The sequence below is a fragment of the Macaca thibetana genome, chromosome X (genome assembly GCF_024542745.1).
Source record: "Macaca thibetana thibetana isolate TM-01 chromosome X, ASM2454274v1, whole genome shotgun sequence".
Classification (NCBI taxonomy): domain Eukaryota; kingdom Metazoa; phylum Chordata; class Mammalia; order Primates; family Cercopithecidae; genus Macaca; species Macaca thibetana.
Genome location: NC_065598.1, coordinates 99,094,097 through 99,110,187, shown reverse-complemented (window position 1 = coordinate 99,110,187; position 16,091 = coordinate 99,094,097). Strand labels below are relative to the sequence as shown.

Genomic DNA, 16,091 nt, shown 5'->3' with positions numbered 1-16,091 from the left:
AGGGATGGAGAGGGGCCTTCCCCCCCGCCCCCCCACCCAAGGAGAAAAGGAAAGAAATGAGTAAAATTATTTGGATCTTGGGTCACAGTTCCCTGCCTACTAGTGCTATTCACAGAAGCTGATTTTATTTTTTCCTAGGAATGAACGATATCAATGATGCCTTAGATATTAGCGTTCAGCAAATCAAGAAAGGGGAGGGGGGAGGGAAACAAAATCCCAGAATCGCAGGGACCACACAGCCAATCCTTTGCTGGGATTTGGCGGCATCTAGTGGCGAACTCGAGAGGTATAAACCTTACCCACAGAACTTTCTGGAAAATTAACAGTGCGTATTTGCCTGAAGGTGGTCAGTGTGCTTGCTTGGAGATCAGGACGCAAAGGTAAGAGCGCCCTAGTCACCATAAAAATCCGGAGTCTCTAACGGAGGGGAAGGCTGTCATAGATAGATATTCTCATAGGAAAATTGTATTTGTGCCAAGAGAACTGCACGCAACCTTGAAGGGAGGGGGGAGGTGTGGAAGAGGGGAGGGAGGAGGATACTAGACAACTTGAAAGAAGTCTCCCTTTGGAGTTGCTAATGTGACGATGGAAGGCTTTGGCTCTGAATCATTGGAGGGCTGTGGTTTACGACCGGATTTTGGCACAGAGGAGTATTTAAATCAGGGAAAGCCAAAATATTTCTGACAGTGCCCCTTTATCTCTGTTATTGTCGCCTTGCCTTAATTATTTATTTTCCTTTTCATTAGAACATTTTCAAACAAAATACAGAAATAGATAACCTGCGCGCAGTAGCTAACCCCTCCCCGCAACTCCCACCCCAATCACGCACGCGGGCGCGCGCCGTGGCTCTCACCAGTCCAGACGCCAGGGGCACACGCCTGCGCAAACACATCACCTCCAGCGCCACGAGGGCCGCTCACACAGCAACCCCAGGGGCACTCGAGCCTGCCCGCGCACTAACACACTGGCCTTAATACCTTGCGCCCGTTGCACTCACGACCCTAACTCGCAAACACAGCAGAACCCCCCACTGCGCCTTTTTTCTCCATGTTCGGGGAGTTGCGCCACAGGCCTGGGGGCGTGGCTCCAGATTTGACCTCGCGCTTCCCCACTCGCGGGAACCTTAGCTCATTTCCGCCTATTTCCGCAGGCCACGTAGACACTTCCTCTCCCAGTGGGGGGCTGGGGGGAAACACAAACCCATAATGCCTCCCTGCAGGAAAAAAATTAAAAAAAAAAAAAAAGGAAAAGGAAAAAAAAAAAAACCTTCTGGTCAGAGGAACTCTGGGTCGTGAAATAGGCCACGTGAACATTCTGCCCTATAGACTTATGACCCAACGGCTGTCACGCTTTTGGAGGGCGGGCTAAAAACCTAAGAGGGCGAACGTCATTGGCCGGAACTCGCACTGACGGAGGAAGAGGATTGGTTTGCTGTAGGCCTTAACAGTGAAGAAGCAGGTTGCTAGCACCCGCCTTTACTGCGGCGAAGTGTCATTGCTGACGTGAGGGTGGTTGTCCAATCATTTGGTTATGGAACATTCTAAAACTTAGACAAGACGATTGTGATTGGCTGAAGGGCATACGCCCTCCTCCAGGGTGACGTGTCTGCCTATGGATATCAGTTGCCAGAGAAACCTGGCTTTACTATGGCGGTTGGAGGAACGGCAGTGATCACACGTCGTCTGCTGGGAAGATCTGGATTCTCGTTTCAGGTTTCGGGGTGGGGGTGGGGAGAAAGGGTCGATGATTTCCTCTTTTCGTCGGGTATAGACGGGATTAGCTAGTTCCTTCACAATCGGTCAGAGCTGGATTCAGATTCCTGCTCGCCAACGCCCAGCTTGGGCAAGGCTCCTGTTCTTTCTGTGTCTCGGTTTCCATGTTTGTAAAATGGTGATAATAATAGTATCTACCTCAGAGACGTGTACTGTATAATGGTGCGTATAAGGCACGTAATATGAAGCCTGGCCCCTGAAGATATTAGCTATTGTTATGGAGATAAATAATACACGTAATAGAATGAGAAAAATTATAAATTATATAAATTCGCTAATTGTAGTGCCCTTTCTGCCATCAACTTCTTTCCTAGAATAAATTAAAGATAAAAGAGATATATCAATTTTTACCAATGAAATAATTTGCTATTTGGGAATTGCCTCAAAATTGCAGAGATTGTAATTTTCCCATGTTGAAAAGTTAAATAAAAGGTGGGGGGGTGGAGTGCGAGAAAGAAAGAGATGGAGAACGAGAGCGAGCTGAAGATGAACCACATGCGATGAGTAGGCCTTGTTTGGATCCTGAATCGAACACACCAACTGTAAAAATATGTTTAAGACGCGTCGGGAAAATTGGAACATGGATTCGATATTTGATGTTTTTTAAGGAATTGATGTCAATTTTTTTAGGCGTCACAGTAGTATTGTGATTATGTTTTCAAATTGTCCTTTTTTGTAGAGACATATACGAAAATATTTACGGATTAAATAATATAATGTCTGGGATTGGCTTCTAAATACATTAATGACTAGGATTTGCTTCAAAATAATCTAAGCGGTAGGGGGAAATGGGGAGGGGTATAGATGAAACAAAATTGACCCTAAATTAATAATAGTTTTTGCTGAGTGATAGGCAGTGGGTTCCGTATATTAATCTGCTTTCCTTGGTATACGTTTAAATTTTTGTATAATAAAATACAGAAGTCAGATATTCCCGTGAGCTTGAAAAAGTCGGGGGTGGGGGGGAGCAGTGGGTGGGGTTATAGATGAAACAAGATGGCCTTCAGTTGGTAATTGTTGAAAGCTGGATGATGGATTCGTGTAGGTTTGTAATACTATTCTTTTATTTCATCCATTTGAAATTATCTTTAAGGAAAAGTTAAAAAAATTGTCAGAAATTATATAAATATACAATAAGTTAAATTTGAAAATGTAGCCACAAGAAAGGAAAAAGAAATACTTGTACATTATTTATCAGCTTTGGTGTCCTTTGTGTGTGATGAAATTGCATTGGCTGATGTAGAAGAAAGCCATATCTCATATCTTTTTATTTTATGTCCTTTCCTGTCCTTTTGTTTGACCTTCTAGGTCACCATCAGAAAAGCTAAGTTTGCTGTATAGTGAGGATCAGGAGGTCTGATCCTGATTGCAGAACCTTCCCTGATTACAGAATCTTGGGTAAGTGCCTCCCTTCTGGCCTCAGTTCTTAAACAAGATAATACCACATAACCTTCCTAACTGTCCAGGAATATTTTGAAAATTAATAAGCTCCTATCTGGGAAAGTAGTCTAAATTCTGAGAAGAGAAGGATGGGGCTAAGTCCATTGGTAGTTTCAGTATAGAAAGTACATAAGCAACAGAGGACTGTGTAATCTTACATCTCTTGATAAAAGATATTACAGTCAATCCCCTGTAGTAGTTCCACAGTTCCACATATTACATTTTTCTTTGGAGCATCCTATATGCAGCATAGTTTAGTGGTTAAGAGCAAATACTTCCTGAATTTAAATCCTGGCTCTGCCACTTAACTATGTGATCTTGGGTAAGATACTTACTCACTTTATACCTAAGTTCCTCATATATGAAGCAGAGATGATAATAATAGTTCCTACTTCGTAGGATTGTTGAGAGCATTACATGTAAAGTACAAGGACAGTGCATGGCACATATAAGTATTTGCTTTAATAATAATTATGGTTCTGTTAGTCCTGATAATCTCCTGTTTTATCTACACATTTACACCTACTTCTAAAAGCAGTGGATATCTCTTTTTGGAATTGTGTAAAAATAATAATAATTAATACTGTTGGTTTCTCTCCTCGTTTTCCAGAAGCAGCAGTTACCACTAGAACTGAATTCCGAAATTATGACTTCTGGCTTGTCTTAACAATCTAGAAAGGTTTTAAGTATATTGATCATATTTATTTATGAGAAAATTTCCAGGAGCTATAATTTTAGCTAGCAGTTCAAACCAAATTTATAAATAAGCAAGTCTTTTCACTGAATATTCAGTCTGCTAACAGCTTTTACATCATTCCTCCTTTGTCTCAGACTTAAAAAAAATCTATTAAATGTAATGGAAATGTTTCAAGATCCAGAAGAGAAAATTGATATGAATGTAACTGATATGGTATATGTGCATTTAAAGGTTTATTCCAACAAAATGTTATTCACACTCTTTTCTGACATATGCATACACAAAAGATGTTAGCATTTGCAGTCTGATTCCCAAATGACACATTGCTTGTGTGGAGACATGAAGTAAGGTTTGAAGGTTTTTCAACCTTTTGACAGCTACATATGGAGTCACTGTAATTTCCTTTTTTTCCTCCCTTCTGAAAAGTAGGTTTCAGCAGGTAGGTTTCAGAGGAGGGCCCTGCCCTCGTGGAAGAGATGCATTAGATCGGTAGGCACCGAATACCTTTACATGAGACCATTTAGAGAATGATTAGGGGCTAAAGGTAGGGGGTGGACTGTTGAGCCAACAGGGACTCAGAGAAAGCAAGGGTCAGGGTGACCTGAAATAGAGAAAAAAAATCTCACAAAGGAAGAGGACCTTGACCTGGCTCTCAGAGAATGGGTGGAACTTAGGAGGGAATGAGCCCAGTCTGAATGGTATGTCTACAAAGTATACTATGTGCAGTGATGATTAACTGAAAAATTGGGCTGACCATTTGTGAGATCCATGAATAAGAGTAGATCAGAAAGTCAGTGTGAGTTTTAAATATATATATTTTATTATGAAATGTTAATCACATAATATGTGAAGTCACTATTGATAACCTTTTCTATTGGTCCTAGTGTTTTGCTATTTAAAATAATACTGCATTAAATATTCTTAGTGTAGCCATCCATTTACAAGTGTTATTCAAGAGCAACATTTATGCCTTTAAGCTGTGATAATTAAATTAATACGGGGGAGAACTGTCAGATATACCACTGTGACAGAACAGATGGCCTAGAGACAGTGATACCTTTAAAAGTTAAATAATTGCTGAGCGCGGTGGCTCACGCTTGTGATCCCAGCACTTTGGGAGGCCAAGACGGGTACGAGGTCAGGAGTTCAAGACCAGCCTGGCCAAGATGGTGAAACCCCCGTCTCTACTAAAAATACAGGCGGGTGCCTGTAATCCCAGCTACTCGGGAGGCTGAGGCAGAGAATTGCATGAACCCAGGAGGCGGAGGTTGCAGTGAGGCGAGATCACGCCATTGCACTCCAGCCTAGGTGATAGCGAGACTCCGTCTCAAAAAAAGAAAAAAAAATTTAAATAATCAAAAATAATTTGGAAGAGAGTACCTTGAAAGACCCATATACCTCTGAGAATTTAGAATGTTATAAAGTGGTATTTCATACCAGTGGGGAAAGAATAAACTCTTCAGTGGTTAATATTAGAAAAAGTTAATCACTTCTACAGTATTTTTGGAGCATTTTCCCTAAGCATGATGTAAAAGCCAAAGGTCACAAGGGAAAAAGCTGATAGATTTGTCTGTGATATTGAGAGATGTATGCACATATACATACAACAGTCTTACAGTAAGACACCATTAGACAAACTGATGGTTTGGAAAAAAATTTCCAACATAAAATAAAACTAATATTTAATTGTTAGAAAATAATAGCAAACAACCTAGTAGAAGAGAACAAAAATATTCATATAAGATAACGTATGTGACCAGTGAATGTATGAAAAGATGACATCACACAAATTCAAATGAAATTATCTTTTTTTTTTTTTTTTTTTTTTTTTTTTGAGACGGAGTCTCGCCCTGTCTCCCAGGCTGGAGTGCGGTGGCCGGATCTCAGCTCACTGCAAGCTCCGCCTCCCGGGTTCACACCATTCTCCGGCCTTAGCCTCCTGAGTAGCTGGGACTACAGGCGCCCACCACCTCGCCCGGCTAGTTTTTTGTATTTCTTAGTAGAGACGGGGTTTCACCATGTTGGCCAGGATGATCTCGATCTCCTGACCTCGTCATCCGCCCGTCTCGGCCTCCCAAAGTGCTGGGATTACAGGCTTGAGCCACCGCGCCCGGCCTCAAATGAAATTATCTTACTACATGTTAGGTTGGCCCAAGAAAAGCCCCTCTCCTTTTTTTTTTTCAAAAAGATGTTTTTCCAATGTTCTTGAAGTCATGAAAAAATGAACTTTTATATTTTTGTCAGGAGTACAAATTAAAACAGTTCTTTGTGAGATGAATTTGGCTCTATCTCATAAAAGTTATAAATAAGCAAATCCTTTGGCTAAATAGTTCCTCTTGGAATATATCCTTCAGAGGTACTTAATGCTCTAATATTTGTATACACTGATGTGCATTGCAGTATTTTTGTGATAATGAAATATTGGGAAAAGCCTAAATGTTCAGAGACTGGTTATAGTACATAACAGATTAAAGAATGTGTTATGACTATTAAAAAGAAAAGGTAGGTATGTACTGACATGGAAAGATGCCCATGATAAGTGAGCAAGGCAAGGTGCAGAGCAGTATGCATCTCACATTTGTCAAAACAAATAAATGCATGCTATATATTCACATACCTATGTGTATAATATACACATTGAGTCTTTAAAGTTACGTTTTATGTGAATGTGTACATGAAAAGATTTGAAGGCATACATGCTCATTCAGAGGATACTCCTAGGATTGGGGTGGGAGAGGGGTAGGTGATAAGGGAAGAATGTTCACATCTTTATATAATTTGTTATCTATAGGTATATAAAAGAAATATAAATGGTACCACAAGATCTAATTCATTGAGGTGAACGAAGATTGTCAGTTCATAACTTACAAACTACTGGATGGATTAAGGAGTTAAAATAAAAGAAATCTATCAAAATATTTGTTCTTAATTTTTAAACTTAAAGGAAAAAAAGTATTTTAAAATGATCCCCAGTGCTGGCCAGAGCGTGAGGCATAGTAAATATTTTTACACACTGCTTGTAGGATTAGAAATTGGCACAACTTGTGCAGAGGGAGTAATTTGGCAATGTATTGAGAGTGTTCTATCTCTTGACTCACTAAGCCCACTTCTGAGAGTCTTAAAGGAATAATAGGAAGCAAGAGTAAAAAATGTTTACACAAAATGTTTTCATTGATTATTAAAGAATATATTGGTGGGAGGTGTGCATTGGATATTTCCAGGGAAGGAGTGGCTAAGTAAATTAAGGTATGCTCATTTGATGGAATCTCTTATATGACTCAAAATGGATGCATATTATAACCTTAACATGGGAAGATTATTGGTTATCATAGTAAAGTTTTTAAAAGAAAAAATCTAAGCTTTGATAGCCATTATGAGCTCACCTCTGTTTAAATGTATTATTTATACAGAGATTAAACTGTTGTAAAAATTAAAGATAGAAAACTAAGACAAACATAAGTACAAAAGTGTTTTCTGAATTTCTGGTTTACCCTAGAGCTGACCTGTAGGGAACAGGTGGGAAAATAGTTGATGACTGTTGTCCCTAATTTATGCCCCAATTTTCTCCATGTGTTGAGTCACAGCTCCCTCCACCCCTATTCACAATTATATACCCATCAGGGACCAGTCTGACTTCCAGAATGGTTTTTGTCCAGCTTGGCTCTACTTAATGTGTTTTACACAGTCTGGTTGGCACTAGGTCAGTTGCTTTCTTTAGGTGATATTTTCACTATCATCCTTTTGTTTTATGGAACCTCTGCACTATGAGCCCCAAGATGGGCTTTCTGGATTTACTCATGCAGGTTGAGTATCCCTAATCTGAAATGCTCCAAAATCTGAAACTTTCTGAGTGCCAACATGCCACTAGTAGATGATTCCACATCTGACCTCATGTGACAGGTGAAAAAGAATGTTTAAAATACTATATAAAATTACCTTCAGACTATGTGTATAAGGTGTATATGAAACAAATGAATTTCCTGTTTACACTGGGGTCCCATCCCTAAGATATTCTCATGCATATGCAAATATTCCAATATCTGAAACACTTCTCATCCCAAGCATTTTGGATAAGGAATACTCAACCTGTAGTAACAATTCTCAGAAGTCTTCAGATACTGTATCTGCTCTGTCCTGGTCACAAAGCAATTCTTTTAGAAACATTATTCTAGAAGCATGATAGCTTACAATTTAATGCCATGATACACTGGCCACTATCACCACTGTCTGATCCTTCACAGGATGTGTCTCCGTGTCCCTCTCAGCCAGAAAGTTTCTGATTCCCACAGGGATCAGTCTCCATATTTACAAATTTTGATGCTTTCTGTAGACTGACTTTACCCTTGAATTTCTGCTCAAAGCTTTGTGCTCTTTCAGTTAGAGGATATTGTTTGCTTAGTGAAAGTACTAGCATCCAGGCCTCTCTTCCCAATAACTGGCTTTCCTGATTCAGGGATCTAGTCTTCAAGCATGCGTGCATATTTATTTATTTATTTGACAGAGTCTCACTGTCACCCAGGCTGGAGTGCAGTGGCACAATCTCCTGGCTCACTGCAACCTCCACCTTACAGGTTCAAGCGATTCTCCTGCCTCAGCCTCCCAAGTAGCTGGGATTATAGGTGTGCACCACTATGGCTGGCTAATTTTTATATTTTTAGTAGGGACGGGGTTTCACCATGTTGGCCAGGCTGGTCTTGAACTTCTGACCTCAAGAGATCCACCCACCTCAGCCACCCAAAATGCTGGGATTACAGGCTTGAGCCACCGTGCCCGGCCTTCTTTTCTTTTCTTCTCTTTTTGCCCACAGGTGCTACTACCAAACATTTCTTATCTCTGATTTTCTTCTCAGAGCCTCCCTGATGCCTGCCTACACAGTGTTAACGGCTACAGAATGGCTGATGGGCTTTTTCTTTAGGTGAAAGTTGTAGTTACTAGAGAAACCTGGTTTAAGGCTGGTCTACCATCATCCCTTTCTCAGAAGTTACCCTGATTTTAACAGGCTGGTATTTATCTGTCTAGATATTTCCATGCACATTTATAGACATCTGTTTAAAACACACACACAAATGAGAGCACACTCTTCCCAAAAACTATTTCACACTAATGTTTATTTCTGTACCTGTACTATCTTTTTTTTCTTTTTTTGGAGATGGAGTCTCTGTCGCCCAGACTAGAGTGCAGTGGTGCGATCTCAGCTCGCTGCAACCTCCACCTCTCGGGTTCAAGCAATTCTCCTGCCTCAGTCTCCTAAGTAGCTGAGACTATAGGCGTGCGCCACCATGCCCGGCTACTTTTTTTGTTTTTTGTATTTTTAGTAGAGACGGGGTTTCACTACATTGCCCAGGCTGGTCTCAAACTTCTGACGTCATGATCTGCTTGCCTCGGCCTCCCAAAGTGCTGGGATCACAGGTGTGAGCCACCGCGCCCGGCCTTATCTGTCTCTTTACGATCGTATTGCATTTGGGATCCTATAGTATTACGCCATCTGCCTATTTACCTAATATATATTGAACATCTTTCCATGTCAGTACATGGATCTCTGCTTAATTCATTTGAATGTTCTTCTGTAGTAGTCATACATAATTTATGTTACCATTTTCCTATTGAAGAATAGGTAGGTGTTTTCCAGTTCTTCAGTACTGCAAACACCACTACATTGAACATCTTTGTATCCATGTACAAATACTCTGGCAAGGTACTGTGCTAGCTGTTCAGCCTCATCACCTTTATGAAATTCTCACAGGAGCCTGTGAAGGCTATGGGTAATTTGCCACATTCCACAGATGAGAAAAAGAGGCTAAGAGAGCTTACATGTCTTGCCTGAGGTCTCACAACTCATCAGTGATGGAGCCTAACTGAAGTAAAGGTCTGTCTGACAGCAGAACTCAAGTATTTTCTCTGATACCACGATTTACAATTGCAGTATATGATTGATATATGTGTTTAAACATATAAACCACATGTTTATAAATTACTCATTTTTTTCTTTTCCTTAGATGATTTCACAAAAGTTCATCTTCATTGCAGATACCTGCCTTTCTTTCTAGGTTGTATCTCCCACTTCACCCTTCTAGACCATCCCAGAAGATCTATAAGATTTCATCTGGGAAATCACTAGGAGTTCTTGGAAGGGAAAGAAGGAAGATTGTGTAAGTCAAAGGAATTGTTTCCTCTGTCACACCGTAAGAATAATGGAAGACTATTTTTGCATCCTTTTCTCACTAGCACTCCCTGCTGCACTTTACACTGTAGATTATACCTGTTTCTTCTTGGAACGCTCATCTTCTTTGGCATCCAAAATGACATTCTTCTAATTCTGTTATGGCTACTCTTAAAATTTTTGTTTCATTTGTGGTCTCTATGCATCCCTTAAATGCCTTTCGTCCTTACGTTTTCCAGAATTCCATACTTGAAGTTCTTCCTCTCTTCTCCCTGATTTCATTGGCCCTCGTAGTGTCTACTACCAGCTATGTGATGTTTACTCTCAGATCTCCATTTCTGGCTTTTACTTCGCACCCGAGCTTTAATTTTGTGTGTGTGTGTGTGTGTGTGTGTGTGTGTGTGTGTGTGTGTGTTGGGGGGGGTACCCAGTTAGCTGGACGAAACTGAGCTTTATAATTTTATGTTTAACTGTACACCTCACACGCAATAGGCCCAACACAACTTTTCCTTCAATCCATTTTCTCCTCCTGTAAATGGAGTATTATCATTTGGTGATAATACTAATGACCTAATCACCCATACCTGGGAGTCATCACTGACTCCTCCCTCACCAATCTTTTTTTTAGCTTCTTCAACAATCACTGACGGTGGTGTCATGTACCATTTCTTGTATCTGCTCCCAAGCCATTTTGTGCCTATAACTATCATTATACTAACCTTATTGTTTTATAATTGTCACTTTAGATATTTGGATCTCTAGCACCTACCATAGTACCTGTCCCAAAGCAGATATGCAGTAATGTATAATGACAAACTGAATAGATTAATGAATGGATGAATTACCTATGTTCTGTCATTTTATTTCTGATTCCAAACTAAACCCTAAATTCAGTGCTTTTATTAAATTCTTTAATTACCCAGGTTTGAAATTGCAGATTCCTCCCTCCTTTGTTTACTATATTCTTAATGATTTCTGTATTCTTCAGTTTCTCTTGCCTCTGTCATCATCCTAGTTCAGACCTTTCTGGACTTACACAAGAACCTTTACTGTTATTCATTTTGCCCTTAGTCAACTAAGTATAACCTTCCCTATTCCATATTGTCATTTCTCCTGTTCAGAAGTCTTAAATTTCAACTCCACTGCCTTTTATAGTTTCTTTTTCATTTAATTCCTTCTTTCTTTAAAATTGCTTTCCTATCTTGTGAGTGGCATCAACAGAGTAATTTGTGGGTAGATGTGATGAGTATTTGGGTGAGATGAGAGTAGTGGCTGGTAGTGAGGATCAGAGAGAGGGAAAGGAGGTAAAAAAAAAAAAAATCACTTATAAAGAGTCCTGAAATGGGATTTGAAATCCAGATTTTAAGGGAGTTAGAATGTGTTATGCTCTGATGGGCCTTTATGAAACATAAAGGTTGCCATAGAAAACAACCAAGTAAAATATTTTATATATTACAGTGGTTGGAATAAAAACAGGGTTGAATGAGTTCCAGAAAGCAGGGTTCTCAACCTCGTGGACAGCAATCTGCAGAAGAAGAGAACTTCAAAAAACCAACTAGAAGCAACATGCAGAGAAGTAAGATGAGAGGGGCCTCCTCGGGAAAGAAGACAGCTGGTCCACAGCAGAAAAATCTTGAACCAGCTCTCCCAGGAAGATGGGGGGGTCGCTCTGCAGAGAATCCCCCTTCAGGATCCGTGAGGAAGACCAGAAAGAACAAACAGAAGACTCCTGGAAACGGAGATGGTGGCAGTACCAGCGAAGCACCTCAGCCCCCTCGGAAGAAAAGGGCCCGGGCAGACCCCACTGTTGAAAGTGAGGAGGCGTTTAAGAATAGAATGGAGGTTAAAGTGAAGATTCCTGAAGAATTAAAACCATGGCTTGTTGAGGACTGGGACTTAGTTACCAGGCAGAAGCAGCTGTTTCAACTCCCTGCTAAGAAAAATGTAGATGCAATTCTGGAGGAGTATGCAAATTGCAAGAAGTCGCAGGGAAATGTTGATAATAAGGAATATGCAGTTAATGAAGTTGTGGCAGGAATAAAAGAATATTTCAATGTGATGTTGGGCACTCAGCTGCTCTACAAATTTGAGAGGCCCCAGTATGCTGAAATCCTCTTGGCTCACCCTGATGCTCCAATGTCTCAGGTTTATGGAGCACCACACCTACTGAGATTATTTGTAAGAATTGGAGCAATGTTGGCCTATACGCCCCTTGATGAGAAAAGCCTTGCATTATTGTTGGGCTATTTGCATGATTTCCTAAAATATCTGGCAAAGAATTCTGCATCTCTCTTTACTGCCAGTGATTACAAAGTGGCTTCTGCTGAGTACCACCGCAAAGCCCTGTGAGCGTCTACAGACAGCTCACCATTTTTGTCCTGTATCTGTAAACACTTTTTGTTCTTAGTCTTTTTCTTGTAAAATTGATGTTCTTTAAAATCGTTAATGTATAACAGGGCTTATGTTTCAGTTTGTTTTCTGTTCTGTTTTAAACAGAAAATAAAAGGAGTGTAAGCTCCTTTTCTCATTTCAAAGTTGCTACCAGTGTATGCAGTAATTAGAACAAAGAAGAAACAGTAGAACATTTTATTGCCTAGTTGACAACATTGCTTGAATGCTGGTGGTTCCTATCCCTTTGACACTACACAATTTTCTAATATGTGTTAATGCTACGTGACAAAACGCCCTGATTCCTAGTGCCAAAGGTTCAACTTAATGTATATACCTGAAAACCCATGCATTTGTGCTCTTTTTTTTTTATGGTGCTTGAAGTAAAACAGCCCATCCTCTGCAAGTCCATCTATGTTGTTCTTAAGCATTCTATCTTTGCTCAAATTGTTGAAGGATGGTGATTTGTTTCATGGTTTTTGTATTTGAGTCTAATGCACGTTCTAACATGATAGAGGCAATGCATTATTGTGTAGCCACGGTTTTCTGGAAAAGTTGATATTTTAGGAATTGTATTTCAGATCTTAAATAAAATTTGTTTCTAAATTTCAAAGCAAGTAATTTGCAGTGTGCCTTTCATGTTACTGAGGCTGGTATTCTGTGGTTATTGTAGAAATTTTAGAAAACATAGTAAGAACAAATGCAAATAAGAATTGTGTAATTCTGCTGGATCATTCAAGATCCAAGCAATAAATAAATGGAACTCAAAAATGGATGATTTGACGAGAGTTAAAGAATTTTTTCCCTGAGTTGTCACCAGAGGGGTAGGGTTGTGGTGTATATTAGCTGGCTCAGGCTGCCATAACAAAGTACCAGAGACTGAGTGGCTTAAACAATAAATTTATTTTCTCACAGTTCTGGATGTTGGAAGTCAGATCAAGGTGTTGCCAGAGGATTTTTTTTGAGGCCTCTCTCTTTGGCTTCTACACAGCTGTTCTCCCTGTCATCACATGGCCTTTTTCTCTGTATCTGTGTCCTAATCTCTTCTAAGGACACTAGTCACTGGATTAGGACCCACCCCAATGACCTCATTTAATTTAGCTATCTCTGTAAAGACCCTATTTCCAACTACAGTCACATGCTGAGGTATTGGGGATTAGGACTTCAACATGAATTTGGTGGGTGTGGGGAGGGGTGGGTGCACAATTCAGGGCATAACATAGTGTTACTACCCCTCTGCAAAGGAGACGAGAGGAAAGGAAGTGGGGAGGAGCAGAGGGAGTGGGAGGTAAGGGAGGGGTTACTGGAATGGTATATAGCTGTGTGGAAAGGTCCACCTGACAGTAGCTGTAATCTTCAGGATGCAGTCAGCTCACAGCAACCCTGAAAGAGAAAATGAAATGAGAGGGAATAAATGCTTGACTTCGCGCTCTTCCGAACATCTGCTAGGTATTTCTCTTGGCCAAATTGGAAGCTGGAGGGCAAGGAAGACCTTGTGTATAGTCTGTGTTGGTAAGTGTGGGGGACACAGAGCAGGAAGGAAAGTAGATGGTGGGGAGGGGGCCGGAGGAGGGTGGTTGTGGGTGGTGAGTGGGAGGAGGACAAACAGGAGATACAAGCACACACCTGAAATAGTTAATACTTTACCATATATTCTTGGAATTATGTGTATACATAAATATTTGTAATAAAGATCACACAACTTTTTTTAACAAATTGGGATCAGATTATATGTATGGTTTTCTAAGTATTTTTCTCCCCAAATTGATATACAAAGGAAATTCAAGGCTAATAAAATAGTTTATTTTTAAATGACCTAAAACATGAAAATGGAAAAATTCTGAGATTGGAAATTAAGGAGAAGTTGCCACATAGAAAAATTTGTTATAAAATGGTACCCTAAAAGTGTATTTTGGACACCAAAACAAATCAGGGTAACAGAATGGAAATATCTGTATCTGTGTATATGTGTTTAATTTGTTAGATATGTTAGAGGGAATATTTGAATTAGTGAAAGGATGGGATAGTCAAAATATTTGAGGGGAATGTTAGATCTTTTGCTTTACACTTTATTCCAAAGTACATTCCAAATGAATTAAAGATTTACATTTGATAAGTGAAACCATAGATTGTTTGTTTAAAATGAAGGATATTTTATCATGGCTTAGATGACCTTTCTAAATATTATTGACAGGATACCTACAGAAAAAGGTGGATAGATTTTCATACATAAATACTTTAAATAACTTTATTATAAAACAACATGAGAGGAATTATTAGGCATGCAACACAGAACAGAATAATCACAACACATAAATACAAATTGTTAATATCTTTAAAATTTAAAGGATTTTTTTACAAGTTATAAGAGACAAGGGAGATAGGCCATAGATGCACATAAGCTAATTTTGAAAAGAAATGCAAATTGCAAGTAAACAGGTTCATTTTCCCGAGACATAAATACTTAAAATAATGAAGTATTTTCTACCACTGTTGTCATCCCCCTTGCAATAGGTGCTAGTAAGTTATTGAACATACTTTTAGGTGTCTAGTCAATATATTGTCAGAGTAGTAGAAACCAGGCTAGGTTGTAGGCTGGCTACATTGTGACCATCACACCATCAAGTGATGACTAGACCCATCAGGTGTCAATTATTCTTCCCCAAATTCTGGACTGTTTTGGTTATGGTGTAGACAGAGGGGGGGGTGGCAGGAGAAAGGATCAATGTAAAGAAGAAAGGAGGTTTGATAATTATATGCAGCCCATTGATTACTGAACCTAATTATCACATTTCTCTAACACTGGTACACAGCACATAGAAGTTGCTCATTAAATGTGCATTCAATGACGACTACGTCTTAGACCTTGCATCTTAGTGAATACTTCATTTAAATAGGCAAATCCCTGGCGTCAGATGGCTGAAATGATTCAAATTTTGCATTAGTGAATGATAGGTGACCAGATGGGCAGGCTTGGGGCCTCTCATCCTCATGTCCTCTGTGGAATCTAGGACCTAGCCAACTAACTGAGTTCTTGACCCCTATCCCATTAAGAAGACAGTTGTAACATAGCCCACGATATTCATGAAAACATTCCAAAAGAAAATAAGGATTTGTTAATGAAAGTTTGAATAGGAGGCCTACCAAACAGATATGGATCTTAGTTCACACCCTTCAGCATATAAGAAATGTCACATTTTCAAAGCACCTTTAAATGAATATAAATATGACTCTGATATCCAATCCTAGCATGCTAGTGGGAAATCCACATCAGTTATTACTGGGGATTCCTCATCTCCATTAGTTGTACAGGCATTCTATGGTCTTATCTAGCACCAAAGCCTGAGGAGATCCCTGCTGTCTTCAGCTGTCTGTCCACACTGATTAGGGATGAGGTGCTCATTTACTGAACTGGCATGGTATCTTCAGATCCCTTGTCCCTGCTGCTTCTATCCAACCCTCTGGGTAGTGGAATGTTTGCCAAGACCAGGTGACCAGCTTCCCCCGGCCCATCACAGAGTCTTCTTTGGGTCCTGATACAGAGAAATGCTCATGTCTCTGCTACTGAAAGGAAGTATAGACCCTGACCTCTATTCTCTTGCTGCCCTAAAATGCCCTTCATTCCCATCCAGGG

General features: G+C 39.9%; 1 protein-coding gene across 8 annotated transcripts; it reads left to right on the top strand.

Annotated features, from left to right (window-relative positions):
- Positions 1 to 311: 311 nt before the first annotated feature.
- MORF4L2 (mortality factor 4 like 2) lies at positions 312 to 13,074 on the top strand. Of its 8 annotated transcripts, none has more exons than XM_050776004.1 (4): positions 312 to 380; positions 3,081 to 3,170; positions 9,957 to 10,058; positions 11,528 to 13,074. In XM_050776004.1, the coding sequence occupies exon 4, from the start codon at positions 11,552 to 11,554 to the stop codon at positions 12,416 to 12,418; it is 867 nt and encodes a 288-aa protein (XP_050631961.1). In that variant the 5' UTR covers positions 312 to 380; positions 3,081 to 3,170; positions 9,957 to 10,058; positions 11,528 to 11,551; the 3' UTR covers positions 12,419 to 13,074. The 8 variants fall into 8 exon arrangements, with proteins under 8 accessions (XP_050631961.1, XP_050631964.1, XP_050631963.1 ...); XM_050776007.1 differs by having other exon boundaries at positions 9,937 to 10,058; XM_050776006.1 differs by having other exon boundaries at positions 9,906 to 10,058.
- The last annotated feature ends 3,017 nt before the right edge of the window (positions 13,075 to 16,091 follow it).